Source organism: Felis catus, chromosome C1, assembly GCF_018350175.1.
Source record: "Felis catus isolate Fca126 chromosome C1, F.catus_Fca126_mat1.0, whole genome shotgun sequence".
Lineage (NCBI taxonomy): Eukaryota > Metazoa > Chordata > Mammalia > Carnivora > Felidae > Felis > Felis catus.
Genome location: NC_058375.1, coordinates 194584101 through 194608300, shown reverse-complemented (window position 1 = coordinate 194608300; position 24200 = coordinate 194584101). Strand labels below are relative to the sequence as shown.

General features: G+C 36.4%; 1 protein-coding gene and 1 long non-coding RNA gene across 45 annotated transcripts in view; one reads left to right on the top strand and one right to left on the bottom strand.

Annotated features, from left to right (window-relative positions):
* MAP2 (microtubule associated protein 2) overlaps positions 1-24200 on the bottom strand; it is a 282928-nt gene that overhangs the window by 49816 nt on the left and 208912 nt on the right. For 36 of the 44 annotated variants that reach the window (XM_019838577.3, XM_019838585.3, XM_019838575.3 and 33 more), the window contains 2 exons: positions 3638-3751; positions 1317-1394 (listed from right to left, as the gene is read on the bottom strand). In XM_019838577.3, the coding sequence (XP_019694136.2) occupies positions 1317-1394; positions 3638-3751 (192 nt within the window). Of the gene's footprint in view, positions 1-1316; positions 1395-3637; positions 3752-21029; positions 21170-24200 lie in introns of those variants that run through there. The other 8 variants (XM_019838587.3, XM_019838595.3, XM_019838597.3 and 5 more) reach the window with 2 other exon arrangements.
* Positions 3697-21693, top strand: LOC123379259. The gene is made up of 4 exons (XR_006583514.1): positions 3697-3818; positions 5833-5933; positions 9057-9213; positions 21089-21693. It is a non-coding gene; the product is annotated as an uncharacterized LOC123379259 (long non-coding RNA).

Here is a 24200-nt window from a genome sequence, read left to right as displayed (position 1 = left end):
TGTAGGTGCTCCGCAAATATGTGTCAATGAATGGATGAAAATAAGGACAAAAAAAATCTTTCAAATCTATAAAGGAAAAGATCAAATCACATTTTCAGGAAATTGACGAATAATCCCGATTATATCCACTAATTATAGTCCCCAAATTTCTTTTATTCTTTAGAATAATTTAGCTCAGTTAATGCTATTTCAGGCAGTAAATCAGAAAAAAGGCCTCAATTTAAGAAAGAAAAACCTCATTAAAAGAAGTTTAGGTTTATAAATCTGTGATGATAAATAAATTATGTTTATTGATAGTTTACAGTTCTGTAACTTGGAAAATCTGTATTGAGGAACTCAAAGAATATTTTAAATGAACCTAATTATAAATTATAAAAAAAATGACTCTTTTGTGACATTGTTCAATTTTTAACCCAGTAAAATAATTGCTAAAAGGGACAACAAAAGGAAAATTAATAAAACAGTAAGTGAATAAAATGGAATAGCTTTAAAATTCTGATTTTGCTATATGAAAACTAAATTATATTGAAACAAAACTTTAGCTATCGCTCTTCTCTGTCTTTGCCTGTAACTCAAACAATACACAAAAGTTAACTGATCTAAGTCAGAAAACCAGTAATAGTTTGCTTTTCAGTAGTGCCTCTCAGCTCAGATTCTGAATGAATATTCTTCAAAGGCATCCCTCTGTTATATTGGAACTGAAAAGCTGACATAGCATTTTATGTTGAATAAAAGCATAAATATATTCATAGACAATAACAGGTCTCAGCAGGAAAGAAGCCATGATTTCAGCTTCCAGTTCACTGCTCTCAATATCAAATTCATTCATTGACTTCTTCATTTATTCATTAATATTTATTGAGAGTTTGCTATGGACCAGGCCCTAGGGAAGGCCTTGGCAGCAAAATAGTGAGCAAAACAGAGACAATTTCAGATAACACTTCCTTATAATTTCACCAATAAATTTATTTTTGTTCAGTCACTTATAAGATAGGATTGTATCTTCTCTGTCAAAACATTTTACATTAATTAAGTGAACTGGTTCTCTGTAGCTATTTGAGCAATTTAAACAGAGTTACCTTCTGCTGCATCAAGGTGATTTTTCCTTTTTTTATTTACCATATTCCTCTACTTCTGATTTTGTATAGATAAATGATTATACATTTATGTAGAGTCTTTGTTTCTTCTTGACTGTTTGAAACAGACAGCTCTCAGCTGGGTCATGTACTAACCTATACTGAAGTCCACTGCTTATGGATTGATGTCCATTAACACTTTACCAGAAAACAAACCTCAAAAAGTCCAATAGGCCTTACCTTCCTCCACTGTGACAGTCTGTTCTGAGGCTGGTGACGGAGGTGGAGAAGGAGGCAGATTAGGTGTCTCTTCAGCTGCTAAAGAGCAAACAGTGGAAAAACGAGATACAGCAATTAATCCTGCTAGGTCAGTAGATGGGTAACAGCTCTGCCATCTCTAAAAAGGCCACTCCACGAAATTTAGGAAAAGATTCAATAGTAAGTTGTGCTTGACTTATTTTTTGTCCCATTACCTGATTCACATATTTTAAAGAACCTAAAAAGAAAGAAAAGCATTTAATATTTTAAAAAATTCATTTTGTCTTCCCTCTAAAGAATGGATTACTGATGCCTGCTAAAGTTCTATCATTAATCCCATTTATTTGTGTCTGCTTGTTTGATTAATATAATATTTTATTCTGGCCCTAATCTACTATATTCAAACGCACAGGCAAGCACTGTAGTTTGGATTTAGCTTGGCTGACTGAAAAAAAATTAGAACTCTATATTGTTTAAATTTTTGATCTGGAAACATATGTAACCTTCGTCATTCACAGTATTATAGGTGATGTATTTTTTTAAACAACATTTTGTCCACTGAGTCTAATGTCAAAATGCATCTTCTGTTATGTATTCTCAGAAAAGAAAAAATGAAGCTACCAGAGCCTGAGGCAACCTTCAGACGGAAACCATGCACTAGTGGGAGCTGAGTAATCTTCTGGCCTGGGCATTATACATAGAGAGCCAAAGAGAAAGGTTCTAAAAGATGTTAACACCACAGTTAACTCTACTTCTTTTCAAGACTCTTGCCTTCTTTATGACTACTCCTATGAAGGTGAGAAATTGCGAAAGGAAATGTTTATCATCAAGGCCAGCAGGAAAATCTATTTTAAAGAGCATCTGTTTTCCCCTCTCCTAAATCAGTTACTAGTTGGAGCTTTGGGGTCACAGGCAACTTCTTAACCCCTTGACCCATAGGTTTCTATATAACACATTTTCAGGTTTCGATTTTTATTTTAATTAATTAATTAATTTTTAAATGTTTGTTTGAAACAGAGCACAAGTAGGGGAGGGGCAGAAAGACAGGGAGACACAGAATCTGAAGCAGGCTCCAGGCTCCAAGCTGTCAGCACAGAGCCCGACGCAGGGCTCGAACTCATGAACCGTGAGATCATGACCTGAGCTGAAGTTGGACACTTAACCGAGCCACCCAGGCTCCCTTCAAGTTTCAAATTTTAAAAAAATGGGTGGGGGTCTTCTATTTAAGGAATAGAAGTGAACCACAAGCAGAAGGTCAATGCTTTGAATAATATACTTTCCCTCCTGTTTTAAGAGAAAAATAAACCTTTATAATCAAAGAACATTCTACTACAAATAATGAGTATTGATTATTCTGGGAGAGCAGAATTTTAATTGCTTAATTTTTTGAGTTGCTCAAATTGCTTAAAGGGGTACTGACCAGAAAATCAAATATTAAGGGTACATGAGACATGCGTTGGATATGTACTATTTTTTAGGCTTTAAAATTATACCTTTCTGTGGATTAGTTATATGTACCTGTGAAATAGACATATGTTGAACCTAAGAGTTTTCTTTTTTGTGTCTTTGCATGTATATACACCTACATCTATCTATCTATCTATCTATCTATCTATCTATCTATCTACCATGTATCTATCATCTATCTATCTATCTATCTATCTATCTACCATCTATTTAGAGAAGAGTCAGCAAGCCTTTGGCTGAGAGTGTTTTCTTTGGCAAACACCATTACATTACTTGTTTGGCTCTGGAGGGCATCTGACTTGTGACCAAGGGAGAGAGCAATGCTATCTAGTGCCCTTAGATGAACCAAGTGAAGACCATACTGGGATACAAAGTCACTCATGATTCTAACAAAGCCCTGACTGTAGGTTTTCTATAGCTGGTTCAGGGAGACTGAAATAAGACTAGACAATCATTCGCCAAAATCCATAAAGGGAAATGATCATTTCTAATTAAAGTTTTAACACATTTTCTATACAAGTGGGTGTCGTGACATCAATATGCATTGGCTTTATTTTTATAGTAAGTATCTCCAGTGGTCTAGAAATGAAAATTTAAAAACGATTTAGGGGCAAAGTCTAACTATAAGCTTATTACTCTAAAGACTGTCCAAATACCACAAATGAGCCTGGGAAGAAAGTGAAAACAGGTGCCAGTGCCTCCCAACAGAGGTGTTTGATGAATGTTATATGTAAGGATGAAGTATGAAGTAGGGCCTTCCTTTGAACATGAAGACTTGGTCCTGTGATCAGGGCACAGCAGGCATAGTCCCTGACCGAGGGTTCTTTCCCATTTACCTAAAGGTAGAGCTGCAGGCTGGACTTTATGTTCAGCTTCTTTCTCTTGTTCACCTTTCAGGACTGCTACAGCCTCAGCCGTGACTACTTGAACGATCCTTGCAGACACCTCCTCTGTAATACACAGTAACAAAAGAAAAGAAAGTGATGAGACGTCCAAAACAGGCAGCAAAGGGGAAAAGTAAGGAAACAATATGGCTGATTAAGATTTTATTTTCTATCCCCCCCCAAAATAAGTACGATAGAATTTATTAAATTGTAGATAAAACACAAATACATATATTGTAATCAGAAAAAGAAAAAAGAATAAAGAGGAAAAAAAGGGTTTGGCATTCTGGGAGCTATGCAAAATGAACACAGAATAAAAAAAATAATTAATTTGGGTGGCAATTTGTTTTTAAAAGCTGTTGATGCAAACAGAAACAAAGTTTTTGTACCAAGTAACACAAATTCAGAGAAGAGAAGATTCATCTTGGGCTTAATATAAAATGTTTTGTGGTTTTCCAGAAAACTTTCTTTGCAATAGTTTCTATGCTGATTTGCAGAAATACCATGATTTAAAACCTAAAAATGAGGCCTCAAAATGTGAATTTGTGATCAAACAGCATTATTCAGGATCAGTGTAAACAATACTGATTAAGAAAATCCTGGGAAGATAAAATTTGAATGAAACACATGAAAATGATATATCAGATGGTCTCTTTCTAAAGAGCTACTACTTTTTGAGACAGCAGAAGTTTTAAAGATTTTTAAGGCCATATGATATATACTCACCTCGTCAGGACAATAGTTTCACTCAACAAGATGGGGTTAAGGGGGGTTCATCATTAAAATAACCGGTTTGTGAGATGCCAGATAACTAGTTTTTGGGCTGAAGTGGGACCTCCTGGAGCATATCCCAGTGCTAATTTTATATAACCAAGTCAGATAAATATTCAAGAAACAATGTTCTGTATATCATCAACTAAAAATGAAAGAAGTAGCAAATAATCCCATGTACCGCCCTTACAGAAACAAGTTGTTCTACACAAGGAGGGTGGGGCAGTGCGATTTGTTCTCGTTATGTTAGCTTTCAGAATAAATCCTTACTTTGACTTTTCTATGATCAGAATTTGCACATTTACAAGCAGGTTGATAGAGGGCAGTGGGAATCCTAATTTTTCCTGGTTCATTTAGATTTAGCCTTCTCTGGAAAGCCTTCCTTACCCCACCCAGGATGACAGAGTATAGTGCTTGAAACCTAGATTTTGGGGTGAGCAATCCACTTGCATAGGATTTATCTGAATTTTAAAAGCTAGATCACCTTATTGAGTATATTTGCCATCACATGTCTAAGTTCCTGATTTTTAAATAGCCACTTGACACTATAGCCTACATACAGTCTTGATGCACTGTAGAAACACCCTTATCTAGACCGGGTAGCAGTCACAGGAATAGAAGCAGCTTTTAAAAATACGGTGCTATGTGCCAAGCACTCTGCTAAAGTGTTTGCCCTCATTATTTCAATGAATGATTTACTATTGTTACTTCTATGTTTCAGATGAGGAAACAGACGACTAACAGGCCAGAGAATTAGACATTCTCACTATAAATATCATACTTAGAAAACCAACTTCCAAATAATTGGGATCTTGTAAAATGCCTCAGGTGCTATAACTAAACTAAATGTGATGTAATATTTCTTTTATTCTTGAAATATAATTTTAGGAAGCTGGAGACCTCATTCAAACTTTAAGTATTCAAAGAGCAAGTACTGACAGACTACTTAAAATTATTTCTGAAAAAGTTTTAATTTCTAAACAAGGCTCCAGCAAATTTGTCTCATATATTTATGTACTCAGTACTTTTCATAAAACATTTTTTTTACACGACACATTTTATACTCTCAATTTAGCTTAAACTAAGAAGGATCTTCTCTTAATATTGTGAAAAATGTAAAGAATTATGATTTCAGACTAATAAGATACAGCTCATTCTTGTAAGGTGGTTTTATCGTATGCAATTTAATTCACAGCACCACAGCTGCAGAGCTAAAAGGGCTTGAAGAGTAGATTGTATCTATATTCTCTCATTTTGTAGATGAGGAAATATAGGCTAGGCATGGTTATGAGATTTGCTCAAGTTCACACAGTCAATGGAGGCAAACTGAAATTAGAACCCAGATTCCCTATTATGCTGTTCTTTGTCTCAAGCAGAAAAACAGCAGAAGGAATAATGAGAAAATAACCTTAAACCTCCCTAACAGTCATGTGAGAATGCCCAGTGGAAATACATAAATTCTTCTATTCTTCTAAAGGTATGAACTAAGGTAACGTTCACTCTCAGACCTGCTCCTCTACCTAAAGTACAAAACTGCTATTCCTAAATGTATTCTGAGACTATGAAACAAGTAATTGACCACAACTGAGCAATAACTATGTATCCGCACGTCTATGTATGTATGTATGTATGTATGTATGTATGTATGTATCCATCTATCTGTCCTCTCTATCAGCCATCTACCTGCCTACCTATATATCTTATAGATAAAGTTGAATAGTGTAATAGATAACTTACCTCACTTCCATATAATCATTTTCAATAAAATTCAGACTTTTAAAATCAATAAAATGATTTTCAGTTCTTCTAGAACCTCAGTGTTTCATAGGAAATTCAGTGTAATGGAGAGGTGGAGCAAACACAGAGGAAACTGGGACATATATGAAACCCATGTATCTTATGGATCATTCCTGCATTACCCTGGTGGCATTTACACCAGTATAGTATCTCCTATGGCACTTAGTACATCTTGCATGGAATTGTGCTGAGAATTATCTCCCCTGCTTTGTAGAGTTTCCCAAGTCAAAGACTCTCTCTCTTTTTTTTTTTTTTAGTTTTTTTTTTTAACATTTATTTATTTTATTTTTTTTTGAGACAGAGAGAGACAGAGCATGAACGGGGGAGGGTCAGAGAGAGAGAGGGAGACACAGAATCTGAAACAGGCTCCAGGCTCTGAGCTGTCAGCACAGAGCCCGACGCGGGGCTCGAACTCACGGACCGTGAGATCATGACCTGAGCCGAAGTCGGATGCTCAACCGACTGAGCCACCCAGGCGCCCCAAAGACTCTCTCTTTATCACTGTTGCAGTCCTTGAAGCTCCTCTCATTGATGTTTACTCAGACTGGATGCCTAACAAAGTTTTTTGAAAGTATGAAAAGTTAACATGAAAGGTTTTGTTCATGCTATTTACACAAGCTTAGAAATAATCCATGCTCGTTATTATATTTACTAACTTAAACCTCCCCAAATTAATTATTTACTGAGTTCTTGTTTAAGTTTTGATGTATTTCAAAACAGTATTTCTTAAATGAGCATTACAGATTCTTGTGTAAGTACTGATGAATTTTCCAGAGTCTGCAAACACTTAACATGAATAAAATTTCTTAATTTGAAAAAAATAATCCAATAAAAATAATAAAAAGTATCTATTGGTTTGTGTGAACAAATTATAACTGAGCAACGCCACATTATTTGTTTTTTTGTTTGGAATTGCATTTAGAATTGTGACACTATAGACAATTAGTTTACCTGTTGTGGGCTAATGAGAAGAGAACAGGGGTGAGTGAACACTCTACAATAAAAAATGCATTCACAGAAGACGTAGGCCAAATAACATCATGGTACACTACACAACAGACTTTCAAAATATTCTAGAGACAAGGAAAGGAAAAATAGGATCATTACTTTTCTCCAGTTAGTGTGGACATGTCCAACCTAAATAAAAATGCACTGTTACCACCCATTACCCCATTTCTTGTGAGCAATAGTTTAGTTTCAGTAAAGCAATAGTTTATTTTACATAATAAGTAGTGGAACATTTGAATTTTGTTGGCTTTGTTGTTTCAGATAAAACTGATTTATAAATGTGTTTGAGTTTCACAGTTGAATAAGAGCTTATGAATAAGGTAATTTTGCATTTGTATATATTTAAGCAAAATGTGTAAGAAAATAATTTAACTCAGTCGTGGGAGAATTAATTATCTATTTTTCCTTAAAAGAACTTAACTGACTTTAAGAAATGCTATTTTAGAATAAGCAAACAGGCTGTGTGGGAGCCAAGATAATGACATATTATCTTCATTTTTTTTGAAAGCGTAATATTGCTAAAACTTTTCAAACAGGAAATATCACATTGTCTCATATTATTTTCCCAGTGCAATAAAACATGAGCATAGGATTATCCTGAGGGTTTCAATTGGTCCAGTCACTTTAAAATCTTCCTCTAAGCAAGGGCTGCTGTCAGTGCAGGGAGGTAGCTTCCTCCCCCCAAGGACAAATGGCCTTTTCCCAACAGAAATCTAATCAGCAGATCTCCGGGTGAGTTTTACCCTTAAAGCCTGGCTCCTGGGACAGAAGAAAATTCACTCAAGGTTTGAGGAAAGTTCAGAGAAAATTAACGGTAAACATGCCAAACAAACACAGAAGACAAAGAAGAGAGTCACAAAATCAGACCTACAAAGATAAAAATATAAGAGTTATGATGTGTGTATGATGTATCTATATATCTATCTATATCTATAATCTGTATCTATATATAATTTACTCATTCATTCTACAAATATCTATTAAATGACTCTATCCACTTATCCATCCATCAAACCATCCATCTATCCAACAAATCTTTCTATCTGGGAGATCATTCCCTTTTATATTGTGGATTAAAGGAAGTCACATGGACTTTAATTCTGAGAAATGTGGGCACAAACTCTAGGATTGCTACTTTCTAGTTATTTCATACTAAGAAATGTACTTGGAATGGAGTGCCTGGGTGGGTCAGTCGGTTAAGTGTCCAACTTCAGCTCAGGTCATGATCTTGTGGTTCATTAGATCGAGCCCCACGTCAGGCTCTGTGCTGACAGCTTGGAGCCTGGAGCCTGCTTCAGATTCTGTGTCTCTGTCTCTCTCTGCCCCTACCCACCTCACATTTTCTCTCTCTCTTAAAAAAAAGAAAAACACAATAAAAAATTTTAAAAAATATGAAATTTACTCAGAATAATTGGGTTTCTATCCCTCATCCATGAAATGGAAATACTAATAGCACTTGTCTCACAAGTTGCTGTGCAGACTCAATTGCATAATTATAGAACAGGCCTGGGACATCAAGGAACTTGAGACTTCCAAGGAGTTCTTCACCAAGTTGTCTTTATTTCCCCCAGTCATACATTCTTCTGGGTCTTCTGGTATTTCTGCTTCAAAGGAAGAGCAACTAAAGGTCCAGATCAACTAGCCTATTACTATTATGAACATCAGATAATAGAGTTAATCTGCAATCATACATGTTGATTTCAGGGACAGTGTTTTTTGGTTTTGCTTTGACTTTCCTAGACAAAGCTAGAGGGAAGTAAAAACTTTCTTTGTTATTTATTTTATGGCTTTATAGCCATTTATCCTGGCTGCAGAGGTCCTGGGCTATGACCTGCTCTAGATTTCTGCTAGCGTCCCAATTTAGGACCATCTTCTGGACAGCACTCCAAGAGGCCTGATAACCCCTGTCTTCTCCTGAGAACTATTAGCAACATGAAAAAATCTTTTTTCAGGTAAGAGCTACATTTTAATTTTTCATTGTTTATTTTTTCTACTTCTTTATTCCCTATCCTACTTTATACTCTATTTTTTGGTTATTTTTTTCTTTGACACATTATATGTATAAAACTATAAATAGGACTTAGTTGTTCATAAGATTAAAGATGAATCTAGATTACACATAAACTGGGAAATTATTATACATAACTGAAAGGTAACATTGATCTTCACAGCTGAAAACGTTATACTTCTTAGCATAAGCAGAAATTATTAGGGACTCAGTTATCTTTCTTTTGAACATCTAAAGTTTTCTGGTAGTGGATATTTTTTAGTTTATGTTAAAAATTGCCTTAGTTAAGGAGTGTATATAATTTGTATTTTATTTTCACTCTTGTTAATGTCAGGTTCTCAATGTAAATAACTAATGGTAGTTTTTGCATTGAAGTGAGAACCAGTATTTGAATATTAATATTTTTTAATAGTGTCATTACAGTTAGTGAGACAGTTTCTGTAAGTATTACAAAAATATTTCATGACATGGTTCTAAGTCATATCATATCTAAATAAAATGAATGACAACTGGGATCTAATTTGGTAAGTAATGTGACCCTAAATCAGTTTGAAGGAAAACATTAAAATCAACTTATTTAAAACACATTTGTCTATTAAAATGATAGGCAGATACAAAATAAGAGATTTAAAGATACAACCCAGGTGACAGAGCCATGGGTGATAACAGATCATCACTGTATAGATAAACACCTTTAAGTAAAAAGTGAAGTCTGTCCTAAAAACTTATTCTGGGCAATGGAGATGGGGCCAGTATTCAAAAAACACTATCAAGGAAGCCCTTGGTAGATAAAATGAATTCTGGAAAGAAAGAATATTTTTTGTTGGTATTGGGGAATACATATACATATAGGAGGCAAATAGGGATAAGACACTAATTAAGACATGCTTGCATCTACAGAAACCTACCTGATAATCCTCAAAAGATATCATACTAAGCTACTTATATTTCACCTAAATAATGAATAAACATCATATTGTGATACAAATTTATAAGTTGCTACCCCAGGCACTTTTATTTCTCATCAACATATTGAATCCACACAATAATACATTTTCTCGATGGGAAAACTGGCAAAATAATGGATAAAGGTAACTTACGGTCCCATTTAGACAACACTTTGAATTATATTGGTGTAGTTCAAATATTTTAGAGTAGTAGATTGTGGTGTCAGAAAATTCTGCCTCTATCTCTTACTAGCTGCAAGTGAGTGACAATCTCTCTAACCTTCAGATTCCCCATCTGTAAAGTGGGAATTAAACTGGTGTTCACCTTTTGGTGTGTTGTGGCAATTAAATGCAATGATATATATATATATATATATATATCAGTTGCTCATTTAAATTCTGTATCACTGGTTTAATCACTCTTGCTGTCTTGCAGTCATCGAAGTCTATAATCATCATTTGACAAGATATAAAGATACGAAAGTTTTTGCCACATACAGAGATAATTCTGTCATTTTCCCCCAGGAGTACCTCCTTGCCTAAATGCTGAACCACTGCCTAACACACAATATGTCAGGTGCCTGCCATTAAACTAAAATGATAAACTAAATTTTACTCTACCTATAGTATTATTCAGTAGTATGCAATACTATTCAGCATGTACAGCTGTTATAACCTTCTGGCTTATTCCAAGTGCTGATTCATGCTATACCGTTGCTATGTTCCTCTGGTATTTTATCACGTCAAATTTTTAACACAGTCCCAAGGCCCTGTTTTTTGGCACATTATTTCTAGTTTAGTTATTTTGTTATGTTAATCTATCGATATTGCTTGGCTGATTCATAACAAAAGCAATGGAGTTAAAACTTTCTCAGTGGTCCTGGAAACTTCAACTTGCCTCTGAGCAACACGACATTGTTGGTAGACACAGAAGTTTGATTTTGAACGTGTACTCTTTGAGTTTTCATCAGGACCAGCTGTGATTACTTGAACATGCAAAGGCTCACCAATTAGACTGTGGACAAAAAATCCAAAACAAGTTGGCATATGCTTGAGAACATATTTTTGTTGATTTCTTTCAGGTTGTTAAGGGAGAAGTAAGAGACACTAACAATAAATTCAAACATATGGAATATAAAAGCCAGTAAATGTTTCTTCTTTTAAGAATAATGGACATAATAATGCCGTGTTAAAAGAAATGACAAGTAAGCCTACTGTACACTTGTGAAAGAAGGAAAACAAAACAATTTTAGATAGAATGCTCCTGACAAGGAAAGGTTTTTCTCAGTAGGGTACAGAATGGTTGCCTAGGAAACGGGTGCTAATTGCTGCTGCTGATGGAAGCTAGTCAACAAGGAAAGCACTGTGTAGTTGGAAGCACTGTGCTAGACAAATACCCTTGATAAATTCATAAAAACAGGGAAAGAAGAAAAGTTCCTTGCTTAATTTGGAGAGCAAATGGTTTCTCTGAAACTATTTCCTGCAATCAACTGGTGAAGAAGGAAATTAAAAGAGCAGATTGTTGGTTTTTGTTTGTTTGTTTCCTTGGCACCTCAGCATTAATTAAAGAGGCCAGCACTGGCATATCCTTCCTGAGTCAGACTCTGATCTCAAAGGTCACCCTTGCCAATGTTGCAGCTGTAGGTCTTTGCATACCTTTCTTCCAAAGATTTCTTCTAAAGACTTACTGATTAAAACAAAGATCAATTTAGTTTATGGGGGAGAAATGCATTTGAGGTAAATTAAGTCTTGAGACATTATTAATAACATTAATGGGAAGATAAAATATCAATAAAACTAAGAGACCTTAAATAAATTCACACTTAGAGTAACTGTGGGATAAACAAAATTTAAACGTTTGTGTAGAAATGCAGTAGTGTGTGTGTGTGTGTGTGCCAGCACTCATATACATAAAGGTCTCTCCATGTTTTTAAAGTTCCACTTGTACTTGGGTACCTCAAAGACTTTGACCACCTAGAGTGAGGCTAGGATTTGGGTGAATCAATGTTCCTAAAGTTTCAAAAAAAAATTTTTAAATGTTTATTTTTGAGAGTGCGCGTGCGAGAGACAGAGTGTGAGTGGGGAAAGCACATAGAGAGAGAGGGAGACACAGAATCTGAAGCAGGCTCCAGGCTCTGAGCTGTCAGCACAGAGCCCGACATGGGGCTCGAAGTCACAAACCGTGAGATCATGACCTGAGCCAAAGTCAGACGCTCAACCGACTGAGCCACCCAGGTACCCCTAGGTTCCTATAGTTTCAAAACTTAGGAATGCTTCAGACAGAGGATATGACGGAAAAATGGAAAAGTATTCCAGGTTCCAAAAAAAGTCATTGGAGTAAACTTTCGAAATGTTAAGTTGTCTATATACCAGGAATAGTTTTTACTAGTTACTTCTATAAACTTAGTTATTTCTTCTAGAAGAAAGTGTTTGTTATGATAAAATGGCAGAAATCACCTTTTGTTCACTGCTGCTATCTCATCCCCATCATAGTATAACTTACATGCTTTGTATGTAAGGCCTTTGGAGGCCTTGTGACCTAGAAGCATATGGAATTTAGGAACTGTGTGATAGGAAAATCACTTTGTTCACAACACATCGTAGGGTACAATCAGCACATAGAGAGACCAACATGATTTTTATGTAATTATAGTTTGCTTAAGCCTCCAGTCCCACCATGTTTCTAAGAATGAATGTGCAAATAGCAGCATATACATCAACCTTATGTGCTTTCTTCTTATCAAGTCTCTCATGAACTATAAATGTTTTAAGTAAGTGATTCTCCATCTTCTATAACTGCCTGTTTTATTTTTGCCATTATAGCTATATAAAATACCATCCACAAATATTCTCTTTACACAAGCCCTAAAACCACTTGGCAGATTTCAAGTCACTAATAAGTGTATATGGTAATTCTTCATAAATTTCAAATTATAAATGAATATACATATACCAGAGAACCATAATTCAATAATCTGTGGGCAAAGGTACAATAGAATTAATTACATTATGAAATTCTGGAAACTAAAATGCTGTGAAAATAAAACAAAAAGAAAAATAAGAAGATAGAGTTTTGAGCTAACCCTCTATTATTCATTAATAATTTTTGTTAAATAAAAGCTCAGCCACAACACAAGATAAGTGTGGCACATTCTCTGGAAAAGTTCCAAACAAGTAAAATTAATAATAGTTAAAGACTTTTTTCTTTTTTTAATTTTTTTTAACGTTTATTTATTTTTGAAGACAGAGAGGGACAGAGCATGAACGGGGGAGGGGCAGAGAGAGAGGGAAACACAGAACCGGAAGTAGGCTCCAGGCTCTGAGCCATCAGCCCAGAGCCCGACTCGGGGCTCGAACTCAAGGTCCGTGAGATCGTGACGTGAGCTGAAGTGGGACACTTAACCAACTGAGCCACCCAGGCGCCCCTAAAGACTTTTTTCTAGGACCTCTAAGTAGCAAAATCAAGAGACTTTGCAAGATCCTTTAAGTAAGAAAATAAGTGTCAAGTCCAAAGTTATATTTGTAATTTGGTCACATTATGATAGGAAAGAGGAAAGACTTCAATAGAATTTTTAATTTCTTCATGACAAAAATTATTCTAGAATAAAGATGACTACTTTTGTATTCTGGATTGATTAATGCATCCCATAGAAAATGTTATTAAATGGGGGCACCTGGGTGGCTTGGTCGGTTAAGCGTCCGACTTCGGCTCAGGTCATGATCTCACGGTCGGTGGGTTCGAGCCCCGCGTTGGGTTCTGTGCTGACCGCTCAGAGCCTGGAGCCTGTTTCAGATTCTGTGTCTCCCTCTCTCTGTGACCCTCCCCCGTTCATGCTCTGTCTCTCTCTGTCTCAAAAATAAATAAACGTTAAAAAAAATTAAAAAAAAGAAAAGAAAATGTTATTAAATGAATTTCTCTCCATCCACAGATTCAAAAGTTTCATTATGTATAACAAGAACAAGTAATAGTAACTTCAAAGTTTTCTTCAGAAATTTGCAAATAACATACACATTCTACTTTAGAAAATACCTCTTAGAGATCTGTTGAAATAAAATTTTACATTGATGATTTTACTTCAGTGTTATTTACCATGTCAATCTCTATCTCTTCTCTGTGTATTGGTATCATTGTTACAAAGTATACTTCTAGAAATACTTGCACATTGTGGGTGCCATCTATATCATGCTTAAATCAGCCAAAGACATTGAAGCTTTATATCAGAACGTAAAAAACATCTAGAAAGCATAAAGCTGTAACTGATTATGGTAACAGTTCTGGTTGTTCTATTGTAGAAGCCCAGCAGAAAGAGAAAAATAGATTGATTTTGATGGAGTGGCAGAATTGAAAAAAAAAAAAAAGTAAGGACCAGATGTTATCTAGGTGGGTAGGCTGACATCAAGCAAGGGATTTGCATGGGGTTGAGGGGGGGGAACCTGACCACATGAGGTAGCTTCAGATGCATACAGACAATCTGAAGAAAACGAAGAAATCGAGATTCAGGAACCAAAGCCAAAGGTGTTCAAGGTAAGTTTTATTTTCTTCATAATTTTGCTTAGGGCAGGCCCCAGGTAGGCAGATGCTACCGTAACTATAAGCTGTACTATGTTTAAAAACAGAGAGTTTCATTTGGCATGAAAACCACAATCCCATGTAAGGGATAGATGGGGTTACTTCATGCTAAGGTAAATCAGATTTCATAAACCTTCATTTCATTTCATGGCAGTGAAATCCAATTTACTATAAAAAACATATGAAAAGGTATATTATTTTCTTCCTGAGATATAAGAAAAATTTGTATATCAGGACTTGTAGCTTTTATTTTTTCAAAATGAAATTATAATTTTGTTATTTTGTACACGGTAGATCACAAACAGGTTGCCCAATTCCTGGTTCTAAGAAAAAGCCTGAAAATATTTCTGGTTCATTTCTATTTCCCTTGAAAGTTTACCAAGACTTTCTTCCTAACTTTTAGAGATATCCTCTACCCCTCAATAATGTTTTATTTGGGTTTATTTTGGGGTTTTGTTTTCCTGAAGAAAAGTTTGCTATAAAAGGAAAAACTTTCATGAAATCAGGGAACTTTGTTATTTCTGCTCTTTTTTTGTTTTTTGGCTAATTCTGACATGCAACATGAAATGCAGAGGCATGAATAACGTGGTCTGATAGGAAAAAGGTAATCAAAAGCTATAGGAAGAGAAGTATGGTCTTAATGCAACCATTGAATTAAAGCATCAAACTTAAAATTTTATAGGACAAAATAAAAGAACCACCTCAATATTTTAATCAAATAGATTTTCCAAAATATTTTCTAAAAAGCATATGTGGTAATTTTCACTTCTCTACAGACCAGGTGAAGAAAAATACTTTGTATTTATATAGTTTTTTCATATCCAATTGCATCACAGAGCATAAGGCAGAGGTGAAACTCAGCATTATTTGGGGCACAGGAGACTCAAGCATTTCCAATTAGAATTAAAGAAATGCTCATCATTTTAAAAATTTACTTTAAAAAGTTAAACATAATTTGGGAAGTTTATAATTTTTCACACGAAAAAAAAAAAACCCAAAAAACAAATTCAATCTCATCTGGTGAATCCAGTCCTAAAATATTAAATTATCAGTGAGGGTAGCTTCAATTTACTCCTCCTTAAACAATGAAATCCAACTAGAAAGGAAATCTGTGTCACCAAGACATCCAAGTTCTTGAGAGTATTTAAAAAAATTTATTTTAATGTTTATTTATTTTTGAGAGAGAGAAAGAGAGAGAGAAAGAGAGAGAGAACGTGAGTGGGGGAGAGGCAGAGAAACAGGGAAACACAGATTCTGAAGTGGGCTCCAGGCTCTGAGCTGTCAGTACAGAGCCCTACGTGGGGCTCGAACCCATGAACCATGAGATCATAACCTGAGTTGAAGTCAGATGCTTAACCGACTGAGTCACCCAGGCACCCCATCTTGAGCAGTATTTTTAATGCTTCATTCAGATCATGTGTTAAGTTCAGTGTGGTCCACAGGGCATTTCAAGCACTATAATATTCATAGGCTGGATGGCAGATATGTCATGAGGACAGGGATCACAGGGATCATTATTACCCCAAATACATGAACTTCCCCTCCTAAAATGTGACTTTTTAGGAGAGTAGAATCTGTATTTGCTTCAAACTCAGTTCTTTGTTTTCTGATTGAAATCAAGACTTTTAAGAATTGGGTGAGAACTGATCTGGAGGAATATCTTCCATGCTTTGTCACCTAGGTCAAGCTTTTTTTGGGGGGGAGGGGGGAAGCAGTTTTCCCTAGGTTAGCATTTTTGTTCTGGTAAACCTTTGAGTAAAGCAGATTTATTCCAATCTTTCCAGTGCTTTAGGCACAAATCTCTAGTTTCTAAGCTGATGAGGAAAAACAATAAACAATTTTTTAAGAAAGAGAAAATGTACATAGGCTTTAAGATAAAGGATAGCAACATGCAAAATGCAAAAAGTATCTAAAAATTTCATTTTTTTTTCAACGTTTATTTATTTTTGGGACAGAGAGAGACAGAGCATGAACGGGGGAGGGGCAGAGAGAGAGGGAGACACAGAATCAGAAACAGGCTCCAGGCTCTGAGCCATCAGCCCAGAGCCCGACGCGGGGCTCGAACTCACGGACCGCGAGATCGTGACCTGGCTGAAGTCGGACGCTTAACCGACTGCGCCACCCAGGCGCCCCTAAAAATTTCATTTTTAAAACTGTTTATAAAAGCAATAGTAAATGATGATGATGGTTTTCTCTTATGGAGAAGAAAAACAGTCTTATAAATACTAAAATACTTAATGATTAGAATCAGAAAACACAAATGGGAGCATCTTTCATTTTAGTATACCAAAAAGGAAAAAAAAAATGGGTTACAAAAAACTCTTATCATTTTTTAAAATAATGAAACTAGAGAAGCATATCCAATTGAAATCAAAACATTTTTCCTAAAATTAACAAATAAATATCCCTGTTATTCAGTAGAGAAATGCTGTTTATTACTGAAGAACTTATATTTGCAAGTCATTTTACAGACTCAAAGATGAAGTAGAGAGAAAAAGGACATTGGTGATACTTTTATTCAGGCTGACCTTCAAAAATAGGATTCATCTCTCCAAGGCAAAACTGGTATATTCCTTTAAAGAAGGATAATTAAATCTATGACTTAGAATATTCATTTGCTTCAAGATTCAGATTGTCCATTTGTCAGAAATGAAACTAATATGAGCTCCTGACCTAGAACAGTGAGGCGATCCTTACACATTACACCAGAGGATCAGCAGGGATAAGAACTGTAAAGCTGTTTGCAGGATATTTCAGTGCCTTTCAAGTGGAGCCAACTGTTATATCGGGCTCAATTTTGCAGGAAGAGCATGAGAATTTATTCACTGTCCATGTGTTTCTTAGCTGCTATAGATGTCTCTTAGGTCATTTACCCTGAGTTTCCATACTCTTTCCAGTTCATTAATTTTTACAATCAAGAAAATATTTCTAATCAGGTGTCATACTGCTACCTTAATTAAGTCAAAGGTATATTTTCTTTACTCCAAACTTACACTCTCATTTTTAGACCATGCCATCTTCCGCTATATCCTGTCTTGACTTTCTTTTCACTACAGTATTTCTGAGTTCCTACTTAATTCCTTTCTGTTCCAGCCAACAGTTCGATAGTCCCACTTTGATTCTAGCTTCCTCTCTCAGTTTCTCCTTTTGCTTCTTTATATCCAGCATTTCTCTCAATACAATCATTCTCTCAAGTGCGTTGCTCATACTGTGAAATAATTTTTGGAGCCCTGTTCTGCTTATGAGATTCCTGATCTCAAAACCTAACATGGATATGAACTCTTTCTCTTCTTTATATCAATTCAAAAATATTTATTAGTACTTACTATAGGAAACAATCATTGCATCACGTACTGAAAGGGACGTGAAATGATGAATGAAGCACAGCTTCTACCTCGAAACACTAACAACCTAGGGCTGGAGATTAAAACAGGTAAGAAGCCCAGTAACATGATCCATATAATGAGTGCTATTAGCAAGATACGAACATGTTACATGCAGGTGTTCAGAAGAAGAGATTCCTTGGAAAGAATAAAATCAACATCAGTTCTGGATCTTTGACCGTGGACTCTGAGAACCTCTCCTGTGGGATATGCACCTTTTCAAAACATTTTACCATCACTGGTTTCAATGCAGAACATGAATAAAACCACTGATTAGTTGGGCAAATGTAACTTGTTTTGCAAAAGAGAAGGTTGTTAGTTCACTCAGGGGAGTTGACCCTTCATGCTGGAGTCACTTATGGAAGAATCAGAGATGCTCATATCCCAACACTGTCTCGATCTGTCTTTCCAAATAAAAAATTTGGACAGAAAATCTTGAATCTAACTTTCAGGCTGCTGAAGCTGAATCATACTATTAAAGATGATTTTTCTCTGAATCTTGATTCCTCTGTTATTAGTCATTTTGCCTAATGTCTTAAGGTTTGAACTTTTGAAATAAGTTGTAGAAACAGACATTTTGTTCTCATTTCTGTGTTCTAATAACCACCTAGCATTTGCATATTTACTAAAAGTTGCAATGAGAGCCTAAGACATATGTCATCAGTTTGGCTGGGTTTTGAATTGTACTTTCTATGAGTGTTGCCGAATGGTGACTCATTCTGTGAGATGAGCCGCACCGTGAGCAGGCAGCAAGCGGCTCAGTGTCCTTTTCCCCTCAGGACTCACGATGCCAAGTCAGATCATGCTTTCACTATCAGATCTGCAAGGCAGCACCAGTTGTTCCGTTCATCTGCTCCTGAAATGAATTTCCAGACTCCCCTGACACTCAAAGCACGTGCTTTATGTAATGTGCTAAGGAGCAGTGAAGTGTGAGGGAATGAGAGGAAAAGGCTTGGTACCCTGAAGCAGAAAGAGTCGCAAGGGGAGGAAGGACAGGAGGAGCGATGACCGATGACCGTGAGATACTCCCTGGTCTACTAACCGCTTAGCAACAATAACATCAAAACCAGAGCCAGCCCTTGAGGTGGTATTTGGTATATAGGGACAGACATTTTTCTCAGGCACATACAAGCAATATAGTTAATTTATATATAAGTTACACTTAAAAAATACATTGTTGATCAATGATTAATGTATTCTCAAGATATCAGAGGAATTTATTTGTTGCAAATTACTATTAAAGTTGTTCTCTTATCTTTTTTTTGTGAGGAGAGAATTCTTTTTCTTTTTAATGTTTATTTTTGAGAGAGAGAGAACACAAGTGGGGGAGGAGCAGAGAGAGAGGGAGATACAGAATCTGAAGCAGGCTCCAGGCTCTGAGCTGTAGCACAGAGCCTGACGCGGGGCTCGAACCCATAAACTGTGAGATCATGACCTGAGCCGAAGTTGGGTGCTTAACCAACTGAGCCACTCAGGCGCCCCTTGTGAGGACAGAATTCTTAGTAATAGAACAAGAGACAGTCAGTTGAGCGTCTGACTCTTGATTTCAGCTTAGGTCATTATCTTGTGGTCCGTGAGTTCAAACCCTGCATCAAGCTTTGCACTAACAGCACGCAGCCTGCTTGGGATTCTCTCTCTCCCTCTCTCTGCCCCTCCCCCATCAAAGTAAATAAACTTAAAAAAAAAAAAGAAATGGAACGAGACAGATAAAGGTTATGCATAAGGCTAATCAAAACAAAGGCTTACATTGTCCAAAAATAAATCCAGGAAGACTTGCTTCCATGACTGATTATTTTCATCTGCTCACTGCAAATGAAAAGGATTTTATGGGGCATGTAGAATTCTTCCCTAAGTGGAGATTTTAAAAACCTCAAAAATACCTTAAAAAATATGATGACAAAACGTGATAGCAAATTAGAGAGGAGGAAATGTGATAATGTCTTGGAAAATACAGGATCAGGGAGAGGGTCAAGTAAGAAAATAGAGTGATAATTAAATTATATTTACATTTAAAAAAAAAAGCCAGACAGAATAATTTTACAAGTAGGTCTTAATTTTTCTTAGCTCAAATCTGTTGCAGTCATTAAGATTCAAATTCAACAAAATAATTTTTTAGTGTCAGTGCCCAAAGAGAATGATAAACAATATTTTTCTTTAGTGATTGGGATTGTGGTTCTGACATTTAGTATAAAACAAGATGTAAAGAAATGGGACTAATTTTCACCAAGTGCATGGGAGGCATTTTGTGGAAGAATATACATGGGAGTAAATGTGTATGCAAATTAATATTAGTTTTCAAATCTCTTATTATATTGTGTTAGAGCCTTGCTCCTCACAACTGGAAATGTTTGTAGGCAATTAAAATTCCAAGGAACAAAATCATATTTTAATTTGTTACATCACTGAGTTTAATTAAAATAAGTCTAGAGAAATCATGGTTTCCTTATATTTTGATTCAGAATTACTGACTTAAGACAATCTCATTCTACTTTAAGACTTCCGCTGAAGAGCAAAGAGAGATGTGAAGTCAATTTTTACAGGAAGAACCACCCCTAACTGCGCATTTAAGTAAACAACGTTATCTGGTGCCTGTCTTTTCCTCCACTTTGTGCAAACATTTTAAGCTCTAGCTATCAATATCTATATACAAGCTCATATCTATTTACAAGCTCATATCTTACCAAGAGTAGGAGATACAGTTCATTGTTATAACGTCCATGTAAGCAAGCTCTCCATCAGGTTCAGACCCTTCTATTTACCAACAAGACAAGCCACATTTTATGATTGAAGTTGATGCCCAAATCTGCCTCAAATGGTATAGAGACCCCATAAGGACAAAGCAAACATGACAAATACAAACCTTGTGGAATTGCCTTTCTTTTTTTTTTCAATCAATCCTGTCTTTCTTACTCTTTCCAGCCCCAGATGCCTAACCATTCAAAGGAAACCACGGACGAGATCCCCATTTTGTGTACTCATCTATCGGCGCCTCCAGGCCCAGACGCTTCGCAGTGAGGCCCTGGTGCTTGTCTGCAGATCCAGCCTTGAATGCTAAATAACTGTGCTCTGCACACTCCTCTCTCTGCGCAGCTCAGGGAAATGGCAGCTAGAGCAATGAGTGGTTGCCGTGGCAACAAGGAAAATCTGCAACCTCTTGTATTGTTAGGCCAGCGTGTTTACTTGCCTTGTGGGGTGGTGCAGATGGCTTTAGTCGTCTCACGAGAGACATGGTTCTGTACTTTTTTTGGCCCTGCGTACATTAATAAAATATCATATACAATATGCCATATTTTAGATGGGATGGTGACTCCTGCCAGTAAATCTCAAATCTAGGAATGGAGGCAGGAAAAATGAGAGAGGTAAGAAAAAGGCAGGTTCACATTTCCTAAGATGAAAAAGGGAAAGAGAAGCTTAAAGGTATATTCAACTTTTTGCATGTGAATGATGACAAACTTTTCCTCCATTATGTATTTTTAAGCCTTCAGCTTCTAATTCCAGCAACAATAAACTTGCGTATCTCAGTATGTTGATCACCTGGCTGTCTAAGCTCTGGGGAGGTTAAAGTGCAGGTCAAGGCTTTCAAAGGCACAGCTCCATTGGTAAGCTCTGAAAAAGCAATAGTGTGTCACCTGGAACAGCTTTTACAGATCTCACGGCCGCAGCAGGAAGGAGACCTGAATAGGATCCCCAGGATGTTGGGAAAACAAAGCAGCTCTGGAGAACTGGAATGGGGGTAACTGGAGAAATGTCCTTTAATCTTTAAATTTACTCCAAGAGATGGCTGATACCGACTTTTGATGATCACAAAGGCTTTTACCCCCTGACTGGTCTTTCTTACTTGTGTTGAAAGCATTGCACCTTAGGGGAGTCAAAATCATGAAAGCATGACTTTTTTTTTTTTTACGTTTATTTATTTGTTTTGAGAGAGAGAGAATCCCAAGCGGGCTCTGCACTGCCAGAGCAAAGCCCCATGCAGGGCTCGAACTCACAAACGATGAGTTCATGACCTGAGCTAAAATCAAGAGTCAGATGCTTAACAGACTGAACTACCCAGGTGCTCCACAAAAGCATGATTTTAAATGCTTCAATGTTGTGGCATCTATAAACTTCTGAGAATTGCCCCCTTTCTTGCTCCATTCATGCTAAAATCAAGACTAAAGTTAGGATGTTCTGTCATGCTGAAAGGTACAGGGATGTGGCTGTTCTGTAATAGAAGGCTATAATTGGTAACAGCTGCAGCTGGCCGTGCTGCTCTGAATCTGGCAGAGTGGGGTGTGGGAAGCGCACAGGTCTATGCAGCTGGAGACCTGCAGTCTGGCTGTGGTCATGGGATCTCAGATGGGTGACTACACCAGTAAAGAGGAGGACTGAAAGGTGGTCTTACCTGTCTCTTCCAGTGATCTTGATATGAATGCTAATATGATAAGAAAGATAAGAAACTTAAAGATACGGCTCTTAGGGGCGCCTGAGTGGTTCAGTCAGTTAAGCATCTGACTTTTGGTTTCGGCTCAGGTCATGATCTCATGGTTCGTGGGTTCAAGCCCCACATTGGGCTCTGTATTGATGGTGTGGAGCCTGCCTGAGGTTCTCTCTCTCTCCCTCTCTCTCTCTGCCCCTCCCCTGCTCATACTCTCTTGCTTGCTCTCTCTCTCTCTCTCTCTCTCAATAAATAAATAAATAAACTTAACAAAAATTTTTTTTTCTAAATAAAAAAAGATGCGGCTACTAATTTTCAGTCAGGATTGGAACTCTAGGGGTACCAAATGCAGTCCTCTTGCTTTCTTCAATAAAGATGAGGCAGAAAAGAGAGGAAAGGTTTATTACAAGCCTTTTATGATTCATGCTTTGGAAGATGATTTAGAATGACTGTTTTAAAACAAACAAAAAGCAGAAAGAGACTCCTAAATAAAGAGAATTAACCGATAGTTGCCAGAGGGAATGGGGTAAGGGGGCAGGGCAAGATGAGCGTGGAGAGGAAGGTACAGGCTTCCAGTTATGGAATGAGTAGGTCATGGGGCTAAAAGGTACAGCATAGGGAATACAGTCAGTGGTACTGTAATAGTGTTGTATGGTGACAGATGGCAGCTATATTTGTGGGGAGTGTATCATAATGTGTAGAGAAGTTGAATCACTATGTTGTATACCTGAAACTAAAGTAACTTTATGTGTCAACTATATTTCAATAAAAAAATAAATTTAAAAAAATGATGGTTTTAGTTTCATTATAATAGCAGCTTTCCTAAATGACTAGATTCTCAATGGTTTCTCCTTTTGTGGGGCGGGGGGGGGGGACTTTTATGTCATGGCTTCTAAAAAGGTTACTTTAGTGAATAAATACAGGAATAATCCTTAAAGTAATTAAAAGTTATGATACAATAAGCGAGTAAATCTATCTACTTTTCTATTGGATTGGCTCTCAATTGTAAGAAAAGAGCCAAGATCTAGAAGAATAATCTGTAAAAAATATATATATAATTTAAAATATTATTGTCTTCTAGAATTCCCTTCTCCCCCTTTCCCAGCCTCAGCACATAAGATCAAAGATAAGCTGACTATGGGTTTGCACATCTAAAACTTAAGAATTATTATGGCCCAGAAATGAAGGTGAACATTGAAAAGCATAGGTAAGAGAGAATGAGGTAAGATCTCTGGTTCAAGTAAGCCCACCTGATGACAAAAGGAAGGAAGAAAGTGATGCAGTGATGGTGTTTCATTTATTATGCGATCTTGTTTTTAGAGAAGAATAAAAATAAACAACCTTGAGGAAAAATTTGTTTCTAAAAATTAAGAGAGGACTATAGCAAAGAAGGAAAGAAGAAAGATCTCTGGATTCAACCACTAGTGGCTTAGACACCACAACATGTAGCTGAAGACCTGATGTTCCTAGGAAATGTGTCATGTTAAAAGTGCCCGGAGAAGTATCTTTTGTAAGGGAAAAATGCAATATACTGATATGTGAATATACATGTGAATGATACATGTGAATATACATGTATACATGAATATACATTCATATACATGTGAATGATAA